Source organism: Oncorhynchus mykiss, chromosome 11 (assembly GCF_013265735.2).
Source record: "Oncorhynchus mykiss isolate Arlee chromosome 11, USDA_OmykA_1.1, whole genome shotgun sequence".
Lineage (NCBI taxonomy): Eukaryota > Metazoa > Chordata > Actinopteri > Salmoniformes > Salmonidae > Oncorhynchus > Oncorhynchus mykiss.
The window spans coordinates 67,386,239-67,398,549 of NC_048575.1; the positions used below are offsets into that span (position 1 = coordinate 67,386,239).

General features: G+C 40.2%; 1 protein-coding gene across 1 annotated transcript in view; it reads right to left on the reverse strand.

Moving 5' to 3' along the window:
• Nucleotides 1–1,497: 1,497 nt before the first annotated feature.
• Nucleotides 1,498–12,311, reverse strand: part of LOC110536277 (secreted frizzled-related protein 1) — a 34,192-nt gene continuing 23,378 nt past the window's right edge. The window contains exon 3 of the mRNA XM_021621974.2: nucleotides 1,498–2,942. Coding sequence (XP_021477649.1) covers nucleotides 2,617–2,942 — 326 coding nt within the window. The 3' untranslated portion in view covers nucleotides 1,498–2,616. The remainder of the gene's footprint in view (nucleotides 2,943–12,311) is intronic.

Here is a 12,311-nt window from a genome sequence, read left to right on the forward strand (position 1 = left end):
GAATCTTTGCTTGAAATGCAATAATTGAGTGAAGGACCTTACATGCTGTATGTATAGGGGACAGAGGAAGGGGTAGTCATTCAAAAATCATGCCAACCCCTATTATTTTACAGAGTGAGGGAGTCCATGTAAATTATTTTGATTTGTTAAGTCAAATGTTCCTCTCCCTGCGGGCGGCGCTCGGCGGTCGTCGTCGTCGGTCTACTAGCTGCCACCGATCCTTTTTCCTTTTCTTTTGGTTATGTCTGTTTTGTGTTTCACCTGGTTTCATTTTGGTTAATTAGGGGGGGTATTTATCTCGACATTTCCTTTGGGGTTTTGAGCGGGATTATTTTTCGTTTGACACTCAGTGAGTTTGGGTTTCGTTTTCATTAGTTCATGTTTAGCAGGTGGTTTTTCTCTGGAGTGTGTCTGAGTGGGGTTTCGTGGCTACTGCTGTAGTCCGGTGTCCTGTTATTTTTGAGCTGGTTGAATAAAACGCCCTTTTCTTCGGAACTTGTTTCTCCTGCGCCTGACTCCACACCCACATCTCCTTGGGGAGATCTGAAAGTTACTCCTGAACTAATTTAGGTTTGCCTAAGCAAAGGGGTGAATATTTATGCAAAGACTATGCTTTATTTATAATTTGTTTTGTACATTTTTTTTAGAATTTTCTTTTCAATTTGGCATTATGGAGTATTTTGTGTAGATCAATGACAAAATAAATCACAATTAAATCTATTTCAATCCCACTTTGTAACGCAACAATATGAAAAAAATCCAAGATGGGTGATATCCACAGTATGCTTAAATCTTAGAACTGAAAAAATCTCAAGCTGTACAAGCATAGCCAAGAATTCTCATCATGTGCAAATAGTTTGGAGGTTTGAAAATCATTATAGACATTACACGCAGGAAGCTGATATTCCAAAAAATAAACTGTATAGTACTGTGCCATGTATGTGGTTGTCACGCCCTGACCTTAGAGATCATTTTATGTCTCTATTTTGGTTTGGTCAGGGCATGAGTTGGGGTGGGCATTCTATGTTGTGGGTTCTATGTTTTCTATTTCTGTGTGTTTGGCCAGGTGTGGTTCTCAATCAGTGGCAGCTGTCTATCGTTGTCTCTGATTGAGAACCATACTTAGGTAGCCTTTTCCCACCTGTGTGGTGTGGGTAGTTGTTTTCTGTTTCGTGTCTTTCTGCACCAGACAGAACTGTTTCGGTTTCGTTCGTTCTCTTCGTTGTTTTTTTTGTTAATCAGTGTTCAGTTCAGATAATAAAGATGAACATGTACCACGCTGCACCTTGGTCCTCCACTCCTTCCAACAGCCGTTACAGTGCTTTCCCATTTTATTACTGTGTTGTATAAGCTGTGGGTATCATTGAAATACTAGCCACACCTGATACTTCATTCCAGCTTTAACTGCTTGAGAGCAAGCAGTACTGGGAGTAATATCTCCACAAAAATAGTATAGGTCACACAATCTGAAATGGAAAGAGCATTCCAGACAACATATCATTGTTTTCTATATTTATGTAAAATGTGTATGTACATAACGGGCAGCAATGCACTGCAGCCATAAAAAAAAATCTGTAATTTAATGTGACAGTGCTAAGATGTACCATCAATACTGAACAAAACAATTAAAAATACAGATTTGTTAAGCAACTATATGCACTTTCAAAGTTGTCACAAACTTAATAAACATCAATCTGGAGGGACAGCAATTGAAGACTGCATTAACAAAAAACAATAAGAAAATGTTTGGTCAAATATTATCTGACATCATATACAAATACAAGGGATTTATTTAATTATTCTATACCAGAGTGGCCACTCAAGAGACTGTCGTACAATTGAATTGAAACACCGAACAATGCATGCATTATAACATACAGAGTTTGGCACACAGTACAATTAATATACTGTACCATTAGGCAAAAGGTATTTTCACTCAGATGATGCAGTTGATGTTCTGGAATTGATTGGATTGACATTTGTATATATTTGTTAAAGTCAAAGAAAATGTCAAACAAATGAGGCAACTGAAAAGAGGACGACATTCTTAATATCAACTGTAGTGCAGTCATTATTTTGATGAGACAATCAGGTGAAGGCACGCTATCATAATATCATCAATAAGTTATTCAATGACCCTATCCATGCCTCCTCTATAATGTGGCTTTTAAAGCTAAAATACCAGTTATCATTGATTCTGTATAATCTATTCAATGTGATCTAATTGATGATTCTATTATCTACTTATCCATGTTCAGAGCAAGAGAAGCAAGTCCATCCACTTCAGCAGAACTCACTGAATTGTGGTATTTTTACTGCACATTCAGGGAGTGTGTAACACAAGTATCTACATACACGAAGTGGAAATGGTTTCAATAGAGGAGGAAGAGGGTGCAGTGTCATTAACTTTTTCAGATAACTGGAAACCACTATCGCAGGAGGTCTCAATGATCACAACGCTCCACTGCAAAATGGATGGTGGAAAAATGTAAAGCAGGACTGTAAATATAGAAAGATATACAGTTTATATAGATATATGAACAAAAACAAAATGTGGATTGTTGGTTGTGCAAGTTCTTGTGTACGATGAGATGCTTCTAAAAAAGTTGGGTCTGATTATTTAAAGACATTCTCGAAAGCTGGACACTTGTGTGTCTTGAGTTTCTTGATGGCCTTTTTGAACTCTTTGCTGGACTTGTCCCACTTGTGGATGCCCGTCAGGAGGAACTGGGTGTCCACCTTGCGCCCCATGATCAGGTAAGTGTTGCCCAAGTTATCCAGCTGCTGGCAAGGGCAGTCGGCTCCATTCTTCAGGTACAGAACCAGCTTTTTTAGGTCATTCTTCTTTAGGTTTCCCAGTTTCAATGGCTTCTTCCTCTTCTGCAGAATTACCTTGCGGTCCATGCCTTCCCGTCTCACCTCCTTGATCTTGGTCCTGATAGCTAAGATCAAAAGAGACATCAAAAGAAAGAAGGTGGTTGTTAAAAACAATAATATATGGGCACAGACATCAGTTCAACGTCTATTTTTATTTACATTTGGTTGAGTTGTCAAGTAACGTGAATTCAACAAAAAAGATCACCATGACATTGGATTTAGGTTAAAAGTTGTGTGAAAGACAAAATTCCCTTACGTTGATGACTTTTTACAAATCCAATCAATTTTTCACGTTGATTCAACATTATCACATAGATTTTTTTGTTATTGAAATGACAATGCTGATTCAACCAGTTCTTGCCTAGTGGGATGCGCCTTTAGAAAGTATTCATACCCCTTGACTTATTTCACATTTTCTTGTGTTAAAGCCTGAATTCAACATTGATTAAGTATATTTTCTCACCCATCTAAACACAATAACCCATCATGACAAAATGAACGTGTTTTTAGACATTTTAGCAAATGTATTGAAAACGAAATACAGAAATATCTAATTTACATAAGTATTCACACCCCCTATTACTGCTTTGAGTCGTCTGTATCAGCTTTGCACATCTGGATTTGGTGATTTTCTCCCATTCTTCCTTGCAGATTTTCTCAAGCTCTGTTAAGTTAGATGGGGACAGCAGTCTTCAAGTCTTTCGACAGATTTTCAATGGGATTCAAGTCTGAGCTATGGCTGGGCCACTCAAGGACTTTCACATTCTTGATCTGAAGCCATTTCAGTGTTGCATTGGCTCTATGTTCGGGGTCATTGTCCTGTTGGAGGTCATTTACACTATGAAGCAGGTTCTCGTCAAGACTTTGCTTGTATTTTGCTCCATTCATTGTTCCCTCTATCCTTACCAGTCTCCCAGTCCCTGCCGCTGAAAAGCATCCCCATAGCATGCTGCCACCACCATTGGGATGGTGTTAAAAGGGTGATGAGCTGTGCCTGGTTTTCTCCAGACATAGCAAAGAGTTACATTTTTGTCTCATCAGACAACATAATATTTTGCCTTACGATCTCAGAGTCATGTGCCTTTTTCTCAGGAGTTGCTTCCATCTGGCCACTCTACCATAAAGCCCAGATTGGTGAAGTGCTGTAGAGACTTCTCCTTCTGGCAGGTTCTCCCATCTCAGCCAAGGAACTCTGTAGTTCTGTCAGAATGGTCATTGGGCTGTTGGTCACCTCCCTGACCAAGGTCCTTCTTGCCAGATGCTCAGTTTGGTTGGATGGGCAGAACTAGGGAGAGTCTGGATAGTTCCATATCTTCTTCAATTTCTAAATGATGGAGACCACTGTTCTCTTTCAACACTCTAGAAATTATTTTATACCATTACCCAGATAGAATTGTGATGAGCCTTATATCTCGGATATCTAAGGACAGTTCCTTGGACTTCATGATATAGTTTCTACTCTGACATGCAGTGTCAACTGTGGGACCTTATATAGACAGGTGTGTTTCCTTCTAAATCATGTCCAAACAATTGAATTGGCCATAGGTGGACTCCATTCAAGTTATAATGACACCGCAAGGATGCTCAAAGGAAATTGGATGCACCAGAGCTCAATTTGGAGTCTCATAGCAAAGGGGTGTGAATACTTACAGTATGTAAATGAGACATTTCTGTATTTCATTTTCAATATATTTTCTAAACTGCAGTGTTCCTCAAAATGCTTACTATCGTGCTCTGAGCACACAATTTGGAGCATGGGAGCGTCGGAGTCCAAATCAAAGTATGCGAAGCGAAGCATAGAGGGCTCCGTTTGTACATATTTTGAAGCATGCGTCAATGCAAGCTTCAATGGAAAGTATGCAAAGAAACATGACTCGACCACATAAAAATTACATTTTTTTTTCAATCAATGGTGGCAGTTATTTGAGCTGAAACGAGAGAAAATACACTCCAACTTCGGAATGAAACGATGCTTATTCACATATCGTATGTTGCTTGACTACAATATTTTGTCTTGATACATTAATAAATACATGCAGTGTTAATTGTGGCATGTTTACCTGCCTACATACTTTAGATTGCAAGTCCATAATGAATAAATAGGTTTATCTAGTACTGTTATCTAGCCAGATAGCCACAAAGAATTGTTAGCTACCTACCCACGAAGAATTGACATCTAACTTTAAAAATATTATTATTAGGTAATTTTTGCCTGTTAAATATCTGGTGAGCTAGATAATTATGATTCACATATAGCTAGCTGATAGTTATGAAGTAAAATGGTTGCTTGTGTATATCTTGTTTCATTTCTACTGCCATTGTTGTTCTGGCTGGAAGATGGTTCAGTGAAGTCCATAGTAAGTCAATAGGGCTAACCGGCTAGCTATCTAGCCACAAAGAATTGGTGGATACCCACAAAATAAATTACATCTACCTTGGATAACATTGGTTTTAGGTCATCTTTGCCTGTTTAACTAGCTAGATTATTACAATTCACATATCTAGCTGATAATTATGAAGTAAAAAGTTTGCTTTGTGTATATGTTGGAAGAAGGTTCAGTGAATGGCGAGGTGAAGCGTGAGGTAATACAATAGGGGGAACATGAGATTGTAGAGCACGGTAGTATGCATATTGAGAAACACCCATGAATTAACTTTGTCATCATGGGGTATTGTGTGTACTGTAGATGGGTGAGAAAAACAGATAAATGTAATCCATTTTGAAATCAGGCTTTAACACTACAAAATGTGGAATAAGTCAAGGGGTATGAATTCTTTATGAAGGCACTGTGTGTTGCGGTAAATATGTAGCTCGTGGGCAAGTTCAGCATGTTGTATCATATCTATGGTTAGCCTGAGGAAGTGTGCGGAGTAAACAAGTATCGTAACGAATTTGGGCAATATTCTGGATGCTATTATGATCGAGTATTTTTTTATTATCCTTGATCGGGGAAAAAAATGGCTAGTTTGCCTGTCTGTAGAGAGAAGGGTGGGCTGTACACTGTACGCTGCTCTGATTGGATAGAGTGATGCAGTATTTCTCCATCTACTCGCTTCATAATTGGACACAATCACTTTTTCCTGCATGTTTTCGGTCTGATCATTTAGATTGCTGCTGCCTGCTACTATATGAATCACATGGCAAGGACAATTGTTATCAAGCAATCAATGTGCATAATATCTAACTAGTGGGGCAAGGGCAGGGAAAACAGATGAAATGCTGATGTGCAATCTGACTTAGTGCCAGGAAATTTGGCTGTCCGCTGCACGTTAAGGACACAGACATACATAAATACACACACACACACACACACACACACACACACACACACACACACACACACACACACACACACACACACACACACACACACACACACACACACACACACACACACACACACACACAGACACACACACACACACACACACACACACACACACACACACACACACACACACACACACACACACACAACAAAAAAAAACGGAAGTGTTTTAATATGACTAAATAGATTTTGGCAAAATACTACCCTGCATGTTCTCACTGCTAAAAATCAACAGATTTTTCACACACACACCCTTCCCCGGAGCAGCGTGGGGAGGTGTGTGTGTGTGTATGTGTGTGTGTGTGTGTGTGTGTGTGTGAAAAATCTGTTGATTTTTTGCAGTGAGAACATGCAGGGTAGTATTTTGCCAAAATCTATTTAGTCATATTAAAACACTTCCGTTTTTTTTTTCTGATCACGAGTATCAACCGATCCGACTGTCAATTTACAGATACGATTAAGAATACGAGTCGGCACACCCCTACTGAGGACTATGGTTAGCCTGAAGACTGTGGTTAGCCACTTTTCCTTTTAGCTGTGTTAATATTTAATGTCAGAACAGAATGACAGTCATATAAACATTGTGTATGCATTGTACCAGAGCCTGGGGCTCTGAAGAAAGATGGCAGGCAGAAGGGTTGGGTTGCGGAGCAGAGGGTATCAGTGGTTAGATAGCTAGGCCCCAGATGCCCAGGACCATTAAGGAAAGATAAGAGGGATTACACAGTGACTCCATCTGCATCTCAAATGGAACCCTATTCCCTATATATGGCACTACTTTTAGTCTAAGCCTTATAGGTCCTGGTCAAAAGTAGTGCACTATAAAGGAAATAGGGTGACATTGCCAGAGGTATGGCTATTGGTATGGCTATTCTATATCAACCTCACCCTGCAAGGTCTTGGGGGTAGTTATGATAGGAAAAGTATTTATGTGTTTCATGACTAAGAGACAGCATCCAGATGTATTCATCTCTATGGGAAACTGATCAGTTTACATTTGCTGTCCTTTTCCATGGACAGGAATGTTCAAATGACTGCCTATCTGCCCTGTGCCCCTCCAGCTGTAACAGGACTTGTTTTTTCCCCCCTTGAGTACCTCCTCTCTCTGTCTCATAGGCTTTTAGGGAAGTGGCCCTGTACCTCAGTGAGCTAGACTTCAAATATATTGAGTGAGATTAATGATCTATTTGTGAAATGCACCACCTAGAGTTGGAAAATTCTCGTAACTTCCCCCAAATTCCTAGTGTTTTCCACAAATCCTGGTTGAACGATTCCGTATTTCCTGCTTATTTCTTCTGGTTCCGGGAATCTTCCAATCAGGCTTTCTGGAAGACCTGGACATGTTGGGAAAGTTACCATTTTGCAACCATACCATACCTTTAAGTTCAATGGATGGGTGGGATGACAACTTCGCAAAAATTATGCGCACACATCTTGGAGGCTGAAGGCTGTGTGTTGTTAGGATTCTGAACGGTCACAATATGGCTAAAATTCGCTAATTGGCAAACAACCCACCCGTCAGTGGAAGCTGCTGAGGGGAGGATGGCTCATAATAATGGTCGGAATGGAGTAAATGGAATCAAACACATGGTTGTGTTTGATACCATTCACTCAATTCCAGCCATTACACTTCATTCCAGCCATTATTATGAGCTGTCCTCCCTCAGCAGCCTCCACTGCCACCCGTCTATACCACTACTACTACTCCCACTTCAATACCACCACTGATTGGTTACTGAACGAAAGTGGAACATTTGATGCTACAGTACATTATAACCCTGACTCTCATTGTCCCTTGATATAAGGCCAAGTATTGCCACAATTTTAAACCCACCAAATGTCTGAATAATCATAATCAGTTTTTATTCACTTATATCTCTCCAAATCTTACCTCTGAATTGTCTTAAATCAGTCTGATCTTTCACTAAACTTAATTTAACCTCCTAATCGTCTTGGTTCCTCCACCTCACCTCTTGAAATGGTACACGAGTCAACCCCATGGTGGTCCAAATCTCAGCCTCCATGGATGAGTCCCAAATGACACCCTATTCCCTACATATTACTCTTGACCAGGGCCCAAGTCAAAAGTAGTTTACAATATAGGGAATAGGGTGTCATTTCAAATCAATTTGTATTTGTCACATGCTCCGAATACAACAGTAGACCTTACTGTGAAATGCTTACCTACAAGCCGTTAACCAACAATGCAGTTCAAGAAAGAGTTATGAAAATATTTACTAAATAAACTAAAGTAAAAATAGAAAGTAATACAATACAAAATAACAATAACGAGGGGGTACCGGTACCGAGTCAATTAGTTATTTTGAACATGTAAGTAGATAATAAACAGCGAGTAGCAGCAGTGTAGAAACAAAGGTGTGGGGGGGGGGGGGGGGGGGGGGGTCAATGTAAATAGTCCGGTGGCCATTTGATGAATTGTTCAGCAGTCTTATGGCTTGGGGGTAGAAGCTGTTAAGGATCCTTTTGGTCCTAGACTTGGTACAGCTTGCTGTGCGGTAGCAGAGAGAACAGTGTATGACTTGGCAATTTTTGGGGCCTTCCTCAGACATCTCCTATTATATAGGTTATGGATTGTAGGAAGCTTGGCCCCAGTGATGTACTGGGCCGTGAGCACTACCCTCTGTAGTGCCTTGCGGTTGGAGGCCAAGCAGTTGCCATGCCAGGCGGTGATGCCACCGGTCAGGATGCTATCGATCAAGCAGCTGTAGAACTTTTTGAGGATATTTTCAGTCTCCTGAGGGGGAAAAGGTGCTGTCGTGCCCTCTTCACGACTGTCTTGGTGTGTTTGGATCTGGTTAGTTTGTTGGGGATGTAGACACCAAGAACCTTGAAACTCTCGACCCGCTCCACTACAGCCCTGTCGATGTTAATGGGGGCCTGTTCGGCCCGCAATTTCCTGTAGTCCACAATCAGCTCCTTTGTCTTGCCTACATTGAGGGAGAGGTTGTTGTTGTCCTGGCACCACACTGACAGGACTAAGCATGCACCCGAGGGGCCCCAGTGTTGAGGATCAGCGTGGCGGATGTGTTGTTACCTACCCTTACCACCTGGGTGCGGCCCGTCATGAAGTCCAGGATCCAGGTGCAGAGGGAGGTGTTTAGTCCCATAAATCCTTAGCTTAGTGATGAGATTTGTGGGCACTATGGTGTTGAACGCTGAGCTGTAGTCAATGAACAGCATTCTCACAAAGGTGTTCCTTTTGTCCAGGAGCATGATTGAGATTGTGTCATCTGTGGATCTGTTGGGGTGGAATGTGAATTGGAGTGGGTCTAGGGTTTCCGGGATGATGACCAGCCTTTCAAAGCACTTTGTGGCTACAGACATGAGTGCTATGGGATGGTAATCATTTGGGCAGGTTACCTTCGAGTCCTTGGGCACAGGGACTAAGATGGTCTGCTTGACGGCTCTCATGCATGCTTCAGTGATGCTTGCCTCGATGCGAGCATAAAATGTATTTTGAGATGCAGACTCAGCCATTATGGGTATAGGCCAACCTCTTCATCTCCCCGCGCATGTAGGCTAGGCTACTAATGTATTACTAATGTAATGTAGGCTACTGCGTGGTAGTAAAATAGACTACTACACCAGTGAAGGTGAACTTGATACACAGTAATATCAGGAAAACATCTGGTAGGTTGCTGTGATGACCAGATTAGTGACCACCTTGTGATCTATTAATACAGGAATTTGCACCTGCACTTGGTAAAATGACTGCTGCTTGAGATTTTAGTTCTGAATGATCTGTCTTTGAATATCTGATAAAAAAAATTATATTCATAGGCCTATATGTAACTAAAATAAATTACATTATTATCAGTGTAGCTAACAGGTAGGGGTAAAGACTGGTACAAGAAATATTGGCTACTATATCTGAACTAAATAGGCCCCTACTTAAAATGCAACATGGTCCTCGATAAAGACTTGAATAGCTAAAGCATGAAACACACCGAGCATCTCACTGCCAATAGACTGCCGATAGATACCTATCACAGTGGAAGGCTTCTCTTGCAAGAAATAAAGCGGTACCTGCCCCGTGCCGACTCGGTAGTGAAGAACCTACCGATTGTACGTGGAAAAGCAAACAAAAAAATAGATTTAAAAAATGACATTTTCTGGCCAAGTGCACAGACACAATGCACACAATACTAAATACTTCCTCCAAGCTAGCTACCCACTGTAGCTAGTATTGACATTATAACTAAATTACAACGTATTAGCGAGCTTCCATGAGACAGCTGCCTGTGTTAGTTACCGAGTTAGTGCAGTGACCTTTGCAAGCTAGCTATGTTATGCTAGCTAATGAATATGTAGCTTTGAATCTAGACCATAATTAACACTTATGGATATGCAATGCCAAACAGCGCTACTGCCACCTTCTGGTTTGGAGTATTTTAACAAGACTGAGTGAACACAAAAGAGATTGACTGCTGACACTCTGTTCAGAGGTGCTAAGCACTGTCGGCAGGCAAACATTTGACAATCCTTCCAGTGTGTCTTAGCTTTAAAAAGCATAAAATATATCAGAAGTTGTATACAAGCAACTCAAGTGAGACCAGTCAACACGTTTGAAAGTTTGAACAGTGTTTCTATCTTAAACAGTGTAAGAAGAGGAGTAGCATGCTCAAGAATAATAATAATGACTAAATTATAATTGTAAATGAAATACAATTGATGGGACTTTCTTTAACTCTTTAATTTTGATTTTTGTGGTAGTAGTAAAAGTTTAAAAAGGTTTACTTTACCATTTAAATCAAAGCAGTTTTCAATGATTTATGGATTTGAAAAACCTTATAGTAGTGGTAATCTCGGTTTCCCAGAAGTAAAATTATTGCAAAAGTTGTCACTTTGCATTTAACTTCTGGGGGGAATGACACTCACAATTGTGATTTCTGTTGTGTGAAGGAAGGAAGCGAAGTTTCCTCCCTCGCAAAAGGAAACTCTCGGCCAAATCCGCCCCTTCTGCTATTTTCACCCGTGTTTATGATCCTTGTGGACACGTGCAAAGCAGTAAACATGGAAGCAGTGAGTTAAGATGTTTTCAACACAGCTATTTCCAATCTTATCTGCTGTAACAGTTGTGCTTAACCTCTCTGCGCACGGAACCCGCTAGCGGGCTGAAATTCCACAACATACGGTGATCGCTACATAAATAGTCATATTAAACATTAATGAAAATACAAGTGTCTCACATGTATCGAAAGCCTAGAATCTTGCTAATCCAACTGCGTTGTCAGATTTAAAAAAGGATTTACTGCGAAAGAATACGATGCGATTATCTGAGCATAGAGCCCCATAAAAAAAATGTTTTAACCTGCACAGGCGTAACATATTCACAAACTGCATTAAGGTATAGGGGGCAGCATTTTCACTTTTGGATAAATAGCGTGCCCAATTTCAACTTCCTGCTACTCATGCCAAGAATATAAAATATATATATTGTTAGTAGATTTGGATAGAAAACACTCTGAAGTTTCTAGAACTGTTTGAATTATGTCTGTGAGTATAACAGAACTTATGTAGCAGGGAAAACCCCAAGGACTAACCTTTCAAAATAGTTTTTTTTGGTCTCCGTCTGTTCACTGGTTCTCATTGGCAAATTAGATTTCTTAGGAACCTGGTTTCAGTTCCTACCGCTGCCACTGGATGTCACCAGCCTCTGGAATTTGGTTGAGGTTATTCATTTGTGCAATGAAGAAGTAGGCCATCTAGGAACTGGGTAACACTGTTGAGTGTGCAAGATGTGAAAAGTAGCATGGTTTGTTGTCTTCTTGTATTGAACACAGATAGACCTGTCTACAATTTGATTGATTACAAAAGTAGTTTGAAATATTTTGGCAAAGTTTATAGGCAACTTTTGAAATATTTTGTAGTGAAGTTGTGTTTTTTGAAGCTGTTTTTTTCTGGATCAAACGCGTCAAATAAATGGACATTTGGATATATACAGTGGGGAGAACAAGTATTTGATACACTGCCGATTCTGCAGGTTTTCCTACTTGCAAAGCATGTAGAGGTCTGTGAGAGACGGAATCTAAAAACAAAAATCCAGAAAATCACATTGTATGATTTTTAAGTAATTAATTAGCA